Below are 16,574 nucleotides of genomic sequence, written 5' to 3'. Positions count from 1 at the left end.
TCCCATTTTCTAAATATTTTTCTACTTTTATCTTTCTTATATACCTATTCCTCATTTCTCTTGATTGAGTTTTCTTTTTCTACCTTTTTTGTAGCAATGGGGGGGGGTCTCACTATATCGCCCAGGCTAGTCTCGAACTCCTGGCCTCAAGCAGTTTTCTCACCTCTGCCTCCCAAAGTGCTGGGATTACAGGCATGAGCCACCTTGCTGGGCCTTTTTCTACCTTTTTAAATTGAAAGTTTAGTTCTTTTCAATCATTCTAATTTAATAAAAACATCTAAAGCTATAAAATTTTCCCATGTATATGGCTTTAGTTGTATTTCATAGATTTTGATGTGCAATCTTGTCATCGTTATTTTTCTATAATCTATATTTTCTGTTTTTATTCCTTCTTTGAGCCTAAGTGTTTAGAATTTTATTTTAAAACTTACCTATGCTTACATGTTTTTGTCTTTTTGTCATTATTTTCCAGTTGGATTCCACTGTGATCACAAATGATTGTTTAAAGGGGAAAACAAGGAGAAAATTTGAGAAACCTGGAACAAAGTGGGAAAAAATGTAAGCATGAGACAGAGCATTAAAGAGTTAAGAAAATAGTGAAAACAAGGCATGAATGAGAAGAAGTGAAAGGACCCAAGGGGCTGGACAGAGCAAAGGACTGGGTTGGTCAGTATGGGCTCGACAGCAGGGTCGGATTGTTGAGTAGGACACATGATATGAGGCAGTGTTAGGAGTCCAGAAAGATGTGGGGAGGGAGGGACACAAGGATATTGAAAGAAATGAAAGAGAATCCTCAGGGAAAACCAGCAGCTCCTTGGTTGCGAGGGCCAAGAAATGTCTTTCTAGATCTACTCTTGATTCTACTCTAATGGCCCAAGTGTTAGACTTAATAACATCTTTTTCCTTTTCATTTATTGGGTGAATTTAATTATTTTGCTATTTTCTATTAAATAGGAGGAATGGATTTTAACATTGAAATGTGCCAGGAGCCCAGGAACTGTTCCACTCATACTATTTTCTTCATTCAACATTCATTTCTGACTTCCTATTATGAACACTGCTATGTCATATGATAAATACAAAGAGTCAACTTCCAAACATCTCACTTATTTACAGCCCATACATGTATGCCAGTTCCCTTGTTGCTGAGCAGAAAGCAGCTACTCCCACCTGAGAAAGAGTAAATAGCCAAGGTAGCAGTTACTTCTGAACCAGAAGAAAATTCCATAAACCCACCATCTACCTGCAATACCACACTTGCCAGGAGAGTAGGGGAGGAGATGCATATCCTGAGCCACTCATTAGCCCTTTCTTTCAATGGGGCGTTTAATTAATTAAGCTGCCCAGAAATGTCATGGCATTCACAAGTCTCCAGAGTGGTCCTGGCACATAGTACTTAGCAGCCAGGTCACTAGAGCCAGGCTGCCTGAGTTTGAATCCTGACTCTATGGCTAGAGTATGATCTTGGGCAAGTTTCTTATACTCCCCATGCGTCGGTTTTGTTTTGTTTTGTTTTTTGACCTCTAAGTGGGGGTTGTAATAGTACCTGCCTTGTTAGTTTTTGTTTTGTTTTGTTTTGTTTTGTTTTGTTTTGTTTTTGGAGAGTAAATGAACCCATGGTTTAGAAGAGTGCCTGGTACAAAGTAAGCACTCAATGTAACTCTTCTTCTTGTTATTCCAGAATGGAGGCGTCCTCACCAATGCCCAGTCACAGACAGTGCTGGCCCCACAGAGAGAATGCAGCTACCCGAGAGAACACAGATAGAGGTGCTCAAGTTGGAAAGAGCTGCAGCATCACTCAGTCATTTGCATCAGAAAGTAAAGCAGCTGTTCAAAAATTTGCAAAGCAAATTGGAGAGAAGCCAAGACTTTCATAGAAATTAGTTGATGGGGATTTCCTACATGGAGACTTTTTCTTCAGCAAGTGCATAAACTGCAGCACAGACCTGTTTGCGATGAGCATTAAGAGCCCTGAAATAAAGTATGGGGCTCAACAGGGACTCTGAACAATGTGGACCACCCAGAAGAGGGAGTCCAGGAAGAATGCAGACTGTTCTCTCAGCCACAATGCTGAGGTTTAAAACGTATTAGTTCTTTAATGAGGAAGAACAAGAAATTGAGGGCAAAACACTCCAAAATCTTTAGTTATAAAGGCTCCATTACAGTATGGCTTTAGTTATTCTTTTTAAAAAATCCTCGTGTTCTTTATAAAGTCATAGTGAAATCAGTCTGGTGCTTGACATTGAAGAAACAGTGACCCAGACTTGGACGGACCCTGCCCTCATGGAGTTTACGATCCAATAGGAGAGACTGACATTATACAAGTAATCACACAAATGTCATTGCGAGATTTGATAAGTGTGTAGAAGAAAAAGAAGGGGTCAGTAAGGATAATGTCAGAGGACTTTTGGATTTAGGAGTCAGAGACAACTTCTTTGAGAGAGCAACAGTAATGCCATGCCCTGAAGGATCAGGGGGTATTCACCAGGAGAAGAGCTGCAGTAGACAATACCTGGAACAGCATGCTGAGGCTTGGGGATGGGAACTGTGGGGTGTGGTCCAGAGACTGGGAGAGGCCTATACTTGGAGCATCCTCAGTGAGATGCAGAGCTGGGGTGGTGGGGACACTATGGGATATAAGGGAAGAGCTGGACCCCCAAGGATTGTGTGGGCAATGTTAGCATCTTCATTTTTTCCCAAACACAGGCTAAGTCATGGAAGGGATTTAGGCACACAAGCGACATATTCCAATTTATATTTTTAATGGATCATCCCAATTGCAGTGTGGAAAACGAGTCTGTGGGTCTAGAAAGGAAAAGAGAAGTCTATCAGGGAGGCTTTCAGCCTGACCATCAGAGTCACGGTCATGGCGAACACAACCAAATACAGAGACCCCTTTGCTAATACTAGATCCTGAAAAGGTCATGTCTGTCTTGGTGAGGGGGACTCCCCATTCTACAAAATGGCACCAAAACCACAGACGAGATCACTGAAGTAAAGTTCCTCAAGCAATAAAACATTTTTTGGATTACATTTTGTTTAATCAAAAACTATCAAGAATGCAATTTAGCCATTATGAAGTTTGTGAAAAGAATGAGTGGGTTTGACCCACTGAAATAAGTAGCTGAGAATGTGATGCTGGAGGCTGAGGGGCCCCCTGAATTCAGGACAGTGGAGCAATAGATAGAGGAATTAGGGAGACAGCAAATCACTGCAGCAATGTTATTGAAAGTAATATTGACGACTTTGACTTCTGCTGGCAAACAATGCTTCAAATATTTCACTGCTGAGTTCAGCTTTCCCTGACTGTAGTCAGCCCTGTTGCCCTCGGAGGCAGTGCAGGATCTGGCCCAATCAAAGGACAAGACAGAGGTAGAGTTGCGACCTTCTTGGGTCCTCAGCGCTTTTGACTTTGTGGGCCCCTTCCTCTATAAACACAATATTATGGATACTAAGTAGGTCTGCTAAAACACACAAATGTTACTACTGCATTGGTTTTATATATATATATATATATATTATATGTATAACCATATATATGATATACATTATATATATATCTCACCCAGGCTAGTTTATATTCATTGTTTTCTTCTGATTTTAGGAGAAAATCTAAATTTGTGGGCCCTGAAAGTTGATATGTCAGCCCTGCAGAGGGCAGACTCCAGGAATCCCAGGCAGGTGAGTCCCCAGGGAGGAGAGGGGGATTTAAACATGCCATTACTCTTAGAAGGTCTCTACCCATGGAAACATAGCTGGTTGTCCCTCTGAGTACACTAGCATCCCAATAAATGTTCTGGCCGTAGGTGACCAGATGCATGTACCAACAGATTCGTGTTCCCACAGATCCGTGTACCAAGCTGCACTAAGAGAATCAGTCTGGTAACCTAAAATAATGTGAATGTTTTCCAACTGATAAACACTTAAGCCGAATTAAATTTAAAGGAGTTTAATTGAGCAACGAATGACTGGGGGCAAATTGGGCAGCCCACAGAATCACAGCAGATTCACAGAGACTCCACGGGTGCCTCATGGTCAGAACAAATTTATAGACAAAAAAGGTAAAGTGACATACAGGAATTGGAAGTTTGATACAGAAACAGTGGGATTGGTTACAGCTCAGCATTTGCCTTATTTGAATGCGTTTTGAACATTCAGCAGTCTGTGAGTGGTTGAAGTATGGCCACTGGGATTGGCCAGCACTCAGCCATTGTTACAGGTGCATACTGTTTAGGATTTCAATTTTGTCTGACTGGTAAGCTAGATTACAGTTCACCCACAAGGATTCAAATATAGAAGTAAGGAGTCCTTCTTAGGCCATATTTAGTGTGTTTTAACACAACCTTTGTATCTCTTGAACCTTAATTGAAATCTAATGTATAACTTGTCACAATACTTCTAGAAAAGGATGTTTCCTCCTACTTCCCTCAAGCCCACAATGGCTTTCTCCAAAACCCTCCAAATTCTGACCCCAGTATCGCTTCTCTGACTGTCTTCCCCAGAATGTCTGTCTTCCTTTTGTTTCCTCTCTACCCATTCCCCAGCTTGCTCTCAACAAGACACAGAGAGCAGTCTAGAGAGGAAAACATACTTTCTCTGAGGGAGAGGGGAAGAGGGAAGGCTGAGAACACCTCTTGTCAGTTTCTGCCCTGTCACAACTGCAAAAGCTAAAAGCCCTTTAAAAAATAAGTCATTTTGTTACAATGCCAACACAGAATGTACTTCTAGAAAGGCCCTTTGCTGAGACCAGTTTGTCAGGAAGCTGCTAGGAGAGGCAGTGAACACAGGCGAGTGGGTGCAGTGCTAGAGGGGCTGGTGCTGTTTCTCAGTCTGACACATCATGGAGAACTGCTGCAGGGAGACCCCATTCCTGAATGAAAGGAGATCAAAGGGTAATGTCATCCAGCCCTCCACATGGAAGTTTCTTTCAGTTCCTGGGGTACAGAATTCTCCAGGCACTTAGTGGCAGAACAGAGGGTTCCTTTCTTGCAGATGAACCAGAATTGAGAAACACCAGAATTAAGTACAGACTGCAAAGTATGCAATCTGTAATACAAAGGCATGGAAAAGGCATGGAAATATTTGAGGAAGGCAGTACATTTTAGACAATATGTCTCAAGGAACCTTATTCAAATCTGGAGGATGTTCTATTTGTCATGCAGGGACAAGTGGTAAGTGCGTATTTAAACAGCTGGTGCTTTTAGACTCAACAGCATGGCCTTAGGATCAGGTCTCCAGCCCTGCAAGGGCATGAATCTCCCAACATGACCTGCGTTTCCAGGGAGGATGAGGCTTCCCCACTCAGACAATGAGAAGTCTGTAGTTTTACACCTTTGGGGAAACAGATCCAAGCCTGCTGATAATGCAGGAGCTCAAGAAATATCTAACTTGAAGGTATAGTTGCTGATTCTCACAGGCTAAGAGTGACAGGTCATCACTGTATCATTACAAGCTTGAACAAAGAGCTGCAGGGCTCCAGAGCAGTTGGTGTTCCATACATGCATATTTCTGTTCACCAGGGAGACACTGTAGCTCCATCTGCTTGAAAAAGACGTCAAAATAGCCTGGACTCAGAACTGTCAACACATCTCTGGAGGGTCGTGCTGGGTCTTCCTGTGAAGCATGTCCCATCAGTGGCAAAATGAAGCCAACACAGCTAGTGATGAAGGTATCTAGGGTCAGGCTCTACAATTTTTGAAAACTTGATGGATAAATTGCCCTAACATTTAAAAGCTGCAATAATTTCACACGCAGTGGAAACTATTACTCTCTTAGGGTAGACTATTCCAGCATTCCAGGAAAACAGAATTATTCGGTATCTCACCAGGTGGTTGAGGAAACAAGCAGTGTGATATTACAAATAGGACTTTCATAGGGCACAGACTCAGGTGTGCAAAACATGTGACTAAATCACTGGGTGCCTCTGATCCCTCATTTGTAAAGTAGGGATTGTATTCCTATCTCAAAGATTGTGATGAAGATTAAATAAACTAATGCAGGGAGACGTTTTGCCTGGCATATACTTAAGTACTGAATAAAGGTTAGCTATTACCCACAGTTACACACACTCACACATGCATGTGCACACACACGTATACATTTAGATTGTATCTCAAGCCCGATCCACCTGGCAGCAGAAACTCAGTCCTCCTCAACTGAGAGGAAACTCAAAGTTCTTGTAGCAGCTTAGAAGAACAATAGCATTGGGACTGACACTCACCTTAGGCATCCCTGTCTGCTCTATTACCTATCTTTGTTCCTGGCATCTCTGCCAAGAGTTTCAAAGGACTGTTTTGAAATACTCCACCTGAACGTTACCTAGTTTGTTTGTTTTTGTTGTTTTTGTTTCTGGGGGTTTGTTGTTGTTGTTGATTTTTGTTTTTTGGGGGGTTTTTGTTTGTGTGTTTGTTTGTTTTTGCATTCCTGTGATAAGAGCTCGACTCTGAAGGCAGGGAATCCTCACTGATACATGAAGAGCAAGAAAATAAATTGCATGAGGAAAGCACATCAGCTCATAGTTCAAATTGTCCTGACACAACAGGAACATGACTCTTTTCTAGTACTTTACAATTCCCATGGAGTGTTTGCTTACATCTTCTACAAGCTGGTGACCCTCAAATTGGCATCTCCAGTGTGGACCCCTCCCCTGACCTCCTGATTCCTATGTCTGACTGACACGTGCACTTGGAAGTCAAAAAGGTCCAAGAGAGAACTTTCAATTCACCCAGACTTCTCATCCCAGCAAAAGGCACCAACTTTCACCCTGTTGTTCAATCAACAAATCTAGGATTCATCTTTGAGTCGTCTCTTTCCTTTACCCCTCCCATCTAATCTATCAACCGGTCCAGTTGGATCTACCTCCAAAATTTATGCCACGACTTTCACCTTTTCTCCATCTCTGATGCCACCATCCTATACCCTAGTCCAAGCCACCATCACCTCTAGCCCAGGGTACACAAAAATGGCTTCAGATCTAACCTGCAACTACCCTCCTACCAGCAATAGTACATTCTCTGTACAATGGAATGCTCTACTGTAAATAGCATCATGTTGCATCCTAGCTCAAAACTCTCTGATAGCTTCCCTTCCCACTAGATCCCTCCAAGACCCTTGTCCTGGCCACCAAAACGTCTCTGACTTTCTGTCAACACACCTTCCCCAACTCCCCACACTCAGCTGTGCTGACCTCCTTTCTGACACACCAAGCTCCTTTCCTCCTGGGGGCCACTGTACTTGCTGCTCTTATCCCATGCCTTCTCTTGGTGAGCTTGTCCTTTAGGACTCAGCCCGAGTGCATGCCCGTACTGACTACCTAAAATTAAACCAGTCTCTCAAGTCACCTTGCATCACCTTACCCTGTCTTCGACAACTATTTTTTTAATTTTAAAAAAGTTACTTTTATTTACTAGTCTTTGGCTTTGTAGACATTCTCCTGGGGAAACCGGTCCTAGACTCCAAAGGAAACACGTGAAGATGCTGGTTTGACTCGTTCATGAAAGAGAAAGACACGGTGCTGCCCAGAGCTGCTGAAAATGTTTGTGGGCTGGGCGGGGGGAGCCCTGGTTGGTATTCCTGGTCTGGCAGTGCAGCTATAAACCACCCACATCAGGCTGCCACTGTCAGTTTGGGCTTCCTTGGGGCCGACAGGCATCCAAGTAATTACTCTAACATATCTGCTCTTTAAAAGAACAGAAAACAAACACACTCTATGCCAGTGAAGGCTGTGTGTGTGTGTGTGTGTGTGGCATGATGCCTTCCCTTGCCCATTCTGATGAGCTGATTTTTTTCGTGAACAGAAGGAAGGTAAGTTTTTGACATGATTATTATAAATTTTCATGTATCAGGGTTGAAAGTCAAGCTTTTTTCACTGTGATGCCACTTCTTATTTCTTTAATCTTTCTCTTCTGTTATTTTCCAGTCATATATAGTGGTATGAATTTGCAAAATTATTAAAGTGTGGGGGCTTGTGTTTGCTTTTAATTTTTCTTTTGAATCCAAAAAGAACTCTTTTACTTCTTATAGTGGGAGTGATATCTGACAGCTGAGCATCAGGGCGCAGTTGTGAAAAACTGTTATCCCCTCTTCATTTGGATATTAGCTCTACCTGAGTTCACCAGCCCTGTTTTCATAGAAGGTATATATGACATTGAGAATGATAATGGCAAAGAACTCTCAGATGATTTTGTTTTGCCTTAATACATTCCCACAGGCTGATTGATTCATCTAGAGGTCAGTGCACCCCTGGCCTGGGCAATACCAAAAGTCAGTAATTTCCCCACCAATAAGAGAGGTGGCAATGTGAATGCTTAGCTTGTGCCAGATGTTCTCAACTCGGTGCTATAATGAGTAAATGAAAAGTTTGAGGTGCTTTAAAGTCAGGATGCATATCTAATTGTTTGAGACAATTAGAAGAAAACTAGAGAAATAATAAAAGTAGAAAGTTATTTTAGAAAGTAATTTGTTGTAATGGGCCGGGCGTGGTGGCTCACGCCTGTAGTTCCAGCAGTTTGGGAGGCCAAGGAAGTTGGATCACTTGAGGTCAGGAGTTTGAGACCAGCCTGGCCAATATGGTGAAACCCTGTCTCTACTAAAAATACAAAAAAAAAAATTAGCTGGCAATCCCAGCTACTCTCGAGGCTGAGGCAGGAGAATCACTTGAACCCAGGAGGCGGAGGTTGCAGTGAGCCAAGATTGTACCATTGGGAATTTTGCCTGTCAAATAGCCAAAAATAGTCGTGTTTAGGAAGCCTATGAACTAATAAACGAAAAAATGAAAGAGAAAGGATAGAACAAAGAAAGCATGAGGTTAGTGATCCTGAGTGACCTGAAGCCAACTGGAACATCAGAAAAATAATTGCTGAGTGACAATTTGCAGTAATTCCATACCTGGAACATTGTATCGGATAAACGGATGTCTTTATACACAGCATAGTGTCATCAGGCCATGCTCCCCCAGTGTGGTGGGGGCAAGATGAAGGCATAGTAGACCCGGCATGCTTATCATCAACCCCTACCCTCTGTCTTGTTCCAACCTTGAAATAATTTCCACTGCCACACAATTGTGGTGTTAGAGAAAATACAACTATAAAGCTTTGATTTGCGTCTGTGGTGCCACTGTACTTAGTCCCTTACACACACAAGATTTAGAGCAGAAGGTTGCTGAGCTCATCTCTGACTGAGTAAATCTTCTGAGGACTTGAAAGGAAACTTGGAAATAGGAGGCAATGTATGAAGAAATAATGTGGTTTGTTGCCTTTTTCTGAGATGGTAAAAATAAAAAGAATGATGTCCTCTTTCTCTGGGTTCAGTGTTGCTACCCTTCCAGGCAAGTTTCTGTAATCGCTTCCCTAAGTTCTTGTGCTTATACCCAACACGAGAACTGCCTGCATTCCTCCAGGGCCAAGGAGGGCAGATGTGCCCACTGTAATCCATTGGCCAGAGTAGCCTGGAGCAAGATGTGAGGGGCAGAGCCGCAGTTCATATCCCCTGCACTGGCACTCCCACCTCACTGGGGAAACAGGAGTGGCTCCCTGGGACATGCTCAATTAGTGGCAGAGGCAGGGAAGCAAAACCCTGTATTTTAGAAATCTCCGGCTCTCCTTTTTGATGACTTTCTGTGGCCATGAGTTATCTGAGTCCTTTTAGAAACTCAGTGTCTCTGTGCATCTGTTCCCATTTGGGTCCAGATACAAATGGACTCAAAGGCAAGGAGGAAAACCAATCTGGAATTTATAATTGTCATATATATTAGAAAATTCAGAGACATTGGAATAATATTCCACTATTTCTTCAAAATTCTACTTCCACGTGTTAACAAAAGGTTTTTTGTTGTTGTTGTTATTTTTTTCCTGTAAAGTCACCACCTATCGTAAAGTGCCACTACACTCCAGCCTGGGTGACAGAGTGGGACTCCGTCTCTAAAACAAAAACAAAACAAAAACAAACAAACAAACAAATTTCTGATGTATGGGTTATCTTTGACCTAAGTAGAGTTGCCAGAGTCAGCATATAAACATACAGTACACCTAGTTAGATTTGAATTTGAATGCAGGGGAAATGCTTATACTTAAATATTATTCATTGTTTATCTGAAATTAAAATGTCATTGAGCATACTATCAAAAACATGACTCCGAAACAATGGACCGAATTGCCCTAACTTGTTGATATTATCCTCATAAACTCTCTGATCTCATTTCACAATGTAGGTGATAGAGAGGAATGCTGATCCTGAAGTAAATCTACTGTTCTACGTGAGGAAAAGACGTATCCTTTTATTTTACTGTAGTCTGTCTGGACTGGGCAGTAAGAGGGAACATGCTGAGACTTATCTAGGAAGTTGCCTGTGTTTGGTCTAAATAAACAGCCTCGTGTTCCATTTGTACAGTCTAGCTGGAGTGCAGAGAATGCATCTAAATGTGATAGATTCATTTGTTATTTGTTGTATTTTTTACTTGAACAAAACCCCAAAAAATCATCCAGTGAACCATGAGTGTCCTCACTTTGGAAAGAGCTTTATGGCCTTTGAGCCCCGAGGTCACCCTGATGACAGCTTCCTATTCAGAGGTGTTAATATAAAAAATGTCTAGCCAAGCTTTTGTCCAGCCAAATGTTCAGGGGTGCATGTCACTGACAATAGCGTCCCACAAAGACGTTTCACTGACTGGTCCCATCTCATTTCATAAACCTCATCAGAGGAAACAAACTTTTATAAATATATTTCAAAATTCCAAAGTGTAGCTAATATACTCCCAGCTCTCCACCACTGGTCTTCACTCCCCATTCTTCCAAGACCTGCAACAGAACTTTGGTGAATGCTTCTTCCTGAAGAATTCTGGAGTTTGGGTACAACTATAAAGGAGTAGGAGGGAGTGGTTGTGGTTATACGAATCTGTCTATGAGACAACATCATGCAGAACTACACACAACACATACACACGTGAGTGCTATATGAGAGGTGAAATTTGAATAAGTTCTATAATCTAGTTATCAGGATTGTACCAGTGTCAATTTCCTGGTTTTGATGTTGTGCTGTAGCTCTGTGGGATTTTATCAGCTGGGGGAAGCCGGAGGATGGGTATATAGGACAGCTGGTACTATTTTTGCAACTCCCTGTGAGACTAAAGTTATTTCAAAATAATAAGTTAGTAATACATACTTATTGAGCACCTACAAAGTGCCATGCTCTGTGTTAGGCTCTAGGGATCCAGTGGTGAACAAGAGAGTATTATCCCCTCTCTCTATCCTTTTGTCTCCCAACATAAACATCTAAAAACACTATTTCATTGCTCTCTATTCTTTCCTTGCCAAACTTATTTAAGAAATGGTTTGTACCTGATGCTTCATTTTCTTTCCAGACTTCATCTCTCACGACTTAACTCCTTGTAGTCCCATTTCCTACCCTATCATTTTACTACTCTGTAAGGGACAGCCTCCTAATGTCCCAATCCACTCACATTCCAGACAGGCTGAATCCCCACTCCCTGCTCCTCCTGTTTCCCATATACCCAGCCTCAACAGCTCAATAGTCAGCCAGCTCTGCCACTCCCCTTTCATATCATTCCTAAATCCACTACATTCTTCACCATGCTTTCTCTAGACATTATAAAATGAAGACATTCATCTATATTGGGAGCGAGCTGAAATTTCACAGACTCCCGAGTAAACGTGGCCAGAACCAGCTTCAGGCAAAACCAACCCTCAGCCTCCCATTTCCCCATCTTTCCCGTACCCCCTGTCTACCTTTCTTTCTGGTGCCTAATATAAATAAGTAGTTCTGGGCAAACAAGACTCACCTGGCACTTCCAGCCTCCAACTTTTGATTAGAGTCAATAGTTCTGGGCTGGGGTCAGGGATATTATTTTTAACTTGTTTCTCTAGTGGGTGGTTTGGATGAATGGCTAGTATATGAGGAATGAATATTGGTGGATAAAGAACTCAGTGATGAATGACCAGATTCCATTGTAAATCCAGGTTCCGCTGCACGCGTTGGCTGCCCCGTTTAGTCTCAGGACAACTTCTACATATACTGTGGGGCTGTGAATCTTGGGGGCACTAAGAAAGTTCTCCTACATGAAGGATCAAGAAACACATTTCTGGCCAGGCACAGTGGTTCACACTTATAAACCCTGCTCTTTGGGAGGCCAAGACGGGTAGATCAGTTGAGGCCAGGAGTTCGAGACCAGCCTGACCAACATGGCCAAACCCCGTCTCTACTAAAAATACAAAAACTTAGCCAGGTGTGGTGGCGCATGGCTATAGTCCCAGCTACTAAGGACACTGAGGCTGGAGAATCTCTTGAACCCTGGAGGCAGAGGTTGCAGTGAGCCGAGATTGTGCCACTACACTCCAGCCTGGGCAACAGAGTGGGACTCCATCTCAAAAACAAAAACAAAAACAAAACAAAACAAACAAACAAATTTCTGATGTATGGGTTGTCTTTGACCTAAGTAGAGTTGCCAGAGTCAGCATGTAAACATACAGTACACCCAGTTAGATTTGAATTTGAATGCAGGGGAAATGCTTATCCTTAAATATTATTCATTGTTTATCTGAAATTAAAATGTCATTGAGCATCCTATACATTGTCTAGCAAGCTTACCTAGGATGAGTCAACAGAAGATAGAAGTAACTGAGTCATGCACTTCTATTGAGGGTGGAGGGAGGGGGCATCAAACTAGCTGTTTTGGGTCCAGGGGAGAACACAGCTTCACAAAGCTGTTTGAAGGTCTGATCAAGGGAGAAGTGACCTCCATCTTTGAGCCAGATAGCACCGGGGTTCTTTGATTGGAAATTTCGGGACACCAAAAGGAGAAATAAAGAATTTCTTTGCATTCCACACCCTATTCAGTAGGCCCTTTCACTGAGGTATGACCCACATTACTTTTAACCTCCTAACTGCAGGTAAAAAGCAGGACTTGCCAGAGCAGTCCAGAGCCCAGAAGTGACATCGCTGGCTCAAGTTGGGGACAAAAGAACAGAGGACAGGGATGTGCAGCCCTTGCAGAAAATTTCTCAACTCCTTGCCGCGACTACCAGGAGTATCCTGACCCTGTATTATCTCTTCATGGGCAGCCATTTCCAAGATGAAAATTAATCTTAACCTCTACCCAAGCCAATGATAACCTCCACCCATAAAATGCTTTTTAAACTTCACCCAGAGAAGGTTTCAAGCGAATTCCAGTATATGTTTATAGAACCTAAAGCAGGGGATTTACATATAGTATTTGTTCTCCCTTTGTATGCAAACACCTTACAGGAAAAAAGATACATAGTGATTGTTGACATAACTGGTTCAGGAGCCATGGTTATTAAATTAATAATGTCTAGTCTCATAAAAATATAATAGCATTACATTGCAGTACTAGGAAAAGTTAAGCCTCACAGGGGAAATTTTTCTAAGTTCTGCACACAAACCACATCCCACCACCTCTACAGCAATAATGTTACATGGGTTCAGAATCCATTGTCCACAACTCAGAATTCAGCAGGTTTTTTCACAACTCATTTGGATGCAAACCTCAACCTAACTGGCATGAGGCTCTATGTAGTTTTCCCGTATCCTACTTAACGTGACTGTGCACATGTTTCACTGAGGAGACATCAATATGTTTGATTACAAGGTGCTGCCTAGACCAGCTGGGAGTGCTATATTATTACCTTTCTAAAATCTGAACGATTTTAAATTCAGAAATGCATCTGGACCTGAGGTTTTCAGACAAGGCAGAGGAGGCCTGCAAGGATTTCTTCTTACCTTTCATCAGTGAGCTCATTCATAAGGAAAAACTGAACAATCTCTCTAAGCAAGAAACTGTGGCCAACTTGGTACAAGACTCAAGAAAACATGTTGCTTGTTATAAGTATGCAAGGAGGAAAATGTAGAAATCAAAGCAGTCTGGGCCCCCCCTTTTCCTTGACTCCCTTCCTTTGAGTTCGTCTTACAGGCACTAAATATTCCTGTGGAGGAGGAGGCTGCGGTGCCTGTACAGTAATGGTGTCAAGATACAACTCCACGACCAAGGCGATCCAGTATCCTTTGGGTTGGCATCGGCCCCTGCCTGCTCTGGGCATGCCTGGGAAGGGTGTGGAACTGCCACTTTTCTTGTCAATGTGCCTTGCGCCCCTCCTCTCTCCAGGTGGCTAATGCACTTATGCTGCCTCTAGGCCTGCTCTCCCTATAACTTCCCAAACTCCAGATCTTTCCACAGACGTTCTTCCCATCAGAATGTATCTACCTTGTGTGCCTGTCTATCAGGCTCTGCTCTTTATTGCTGTAAAAACATTTAATTTGCTTCTGAGTAGGGAGATTTCAGGGTAAGATTAGGCAAGAATATCTTAACACAAAGAAATCACCAGGAACATCTTGATCCTGTATTCTCTCTTCATGGTCAGCAGTTTCCAAGATGAAGATTAAATCTTAACCTCAACCCAAGCCAGTTGTAGTCCTGGTGGAAGATTCAGGTATGCAACATATACTAAGAAGAGTTGCTTGCCTGGAAAGGCTGAATGAGACCTTAAATCATGCTGCATGATTGAGTCAGCATCTCCTTGACCTAAAAATGTAGTTTTGCTCACTGATTGAATGTGGTGATGAAGGAGTTGTCTAGCATGAGTCCCAAGTTTTTGCCTTAGGTGCCTAGATGGTGCCATTCACAAATTAGGGAATTTGGAAGAGGAGGAGCAGGGAGGGGAAAGCGGTAAGTTTAGCTGTAGAGTAATTATGGGACACCTACAAGGGATTGTCCAACAGGCACCAAGATAGACAGGTCTGTTATTTAGAGAAGAGATCTCATCTGGAGCTATGACTTATTGGAAGTTATTTATAACTTCAATATGTATTGAATGCTTATGGTGTACCAGGCACTGTTCAAAGAAGCTCACATATGTTATCATATTTAGACCTCAAAACAACTTTGAGACGGGTGTTATGATCACTCACAAAAAAAAAAAAAAAAAAAAAAAAAAAAAAAAAAAAAGAGGAAACTAAGACAAAGAGAGTTAAATAACTTGCTCAAGGTTTCACAGGCCAGGTAATGGCAAAGACAGGTTTTCAGCCCAGGCCACCTGGAAGGTAACAGGAACTGTGGGAGAGCATATAAGAGTAGGATACTATAGAACAAAAAAAGAAAAATGGGCAAAGAAAGAAGGCCTCACAAAGGAGACCAACAAGAAGTAGCCAGAGTTGAAGGAGGAACATTAAGAGGAGAAAGCTCCAAAAAGACAGAGATGGTCACTAGTATGAAACACTAGGAGTGGTCCCTGGACATTGGATTGCTCCCAGAGCAATGACAACTGAATGGTGGAGCTGGAAGGGAAGGTACAGTTGGTATAGATGTGACTGGAAGGCAAGGAAGCCGTAGACAGCTCTTGAAGAAATGACCAAGAAAGGAAAGAAATTTGGGCCAATGTTGGAGGGCACACAGGTTTTGGATTTTTTTTTAGCATAGAAAACATTTGAATTTATTTCTAAAGGCGGGGAATTTGGGGAAATGAGAAGCCTAGACAGGAAGAGGGTAGGAGGACCATTGATGATGGGGCAAATCTATGTGGCGCCAAGAGTAGATGGGATCCAGAGATCGGGGGAAAGGGAAGAGGAAGGGTTCTGTACACTCTGGGCCTTGTGGAGGTGAGACTGATTGCAGATATGAGTGGCCACAGGCTAGGGGTGGAGGGAGCTCATGCCTCTATTCCCTGCATGAGGTATAAGGGCAAGACTGAGGAGAGCAATGAGCATGGGAAGAGTCATTGAGAGAAAAGGCAGAGGGAGGCGAGATCAAAAGGAAACAGATCTTAACAGGGAGGGAAGCAGAGGACATGAAAAAAAAAGATGTATCTGTTGCATGAGGTACCTGGGGCCCACCCTCGTTCTGTGCACTAAGCACTCTTCCAGGGTCCCTAGCTAGTTGGCTGGGTGGCTTCCAAACAGCTTTGTTGATTGGAAGGGCTGGGGAAACCACGATCAACACTCTATCTTTTCTTCAGAAGAGTAGCATTCATGCTCCCAGCCTGGGTAGGGAAAGAAAGGAAACATTCCCTGGAAAAGGGGCAATTTCCCATACCTGAAAAGAGGCTGGGACTTAGCCTGAGTGGGAATGAAGATGCTAAATTTAACTAATGAAGCCTGGACTCCATTCCTAAGCAGGGAGATGGGAATCTGGTACCAGCCAATCTGCCATGCCATTAACACAGGCGCCAGGATGGGAGAGATGGTCAAGGCAAGGCACAAAACAGTGACTTTCATACTTGGCCATTCCTCAGTTGGAATCATCTGAAGAGCTTTAAACAGTGATTAATTGATCCCTCACCAGAAGTTCTGTTTAATTGGACTAGGGTACAATCAGAATATCTACAGTTTTTAGAGCTTTCCATGGTTAAGAACAACAGGGCTAAGCTACCCCACTGTGGTTTACTAAGTCAGTAGATTATTTTTATGGTGAATAAAAGGCTTCCTTTCCCTGGAATGAGAAAAAAAAAATGGAGAATGAGGGTGTCTTGAAGGTCCTACACAAGGTCTTCATTATTCTTTTCTTCCATTTCTTTCTGCCATTCTGCACCAGTCACACCTAAGTTTTTTCT

At 42.6% G+C, this 16,574-nt stretch overlaps 1 protein-coding gene across 1 annotated transcript in view; it reads left to right on the top strand.

Annotated features, from left to right (window-relative positions):
- The first annotated feature begins 3,545 nt into the window (after nucleotides 1-3,545).
- Nucleotides 3,546-16,574, top strand: part of LOC126932103 (aldehyde oxidase 4-like) — an 80,632-nt gene continuing 67,603 nt past the window's right edge. Inside the window, 3 exon segments of the mRNA XM_050750618.1 lie at nucleotides 3,546-7,803; nucleotides 10,208-10,265; nucleotides 13,931-14,027. Coding sequence (XP_050606575.1) covers nucleotides 7,747-7,803; nucleotides 10,208-10,265; nucleotides 13,931-14,027 — 212 coding nt within the window. The 5' untranslated portion in view covers nucleotides 3,546-7,746.

This window comes from Macaca thibetana, chromosome 12, assembly GCF_024542745.1.
Source record: "Macaca thibetana thibetana isolate TM-01 chromosome 12, ASM2454274v1, whole genome shotgun sequence".
Lineage (NCBI taxonomy): Eukaryota > Metazoa > Chordata > Mammalia > Primates > Cercopithecidae > Macaca > Macaca thibetana.
This window is presented reverse-complemented; position numbering and strand designations above follow the sequence as displayed.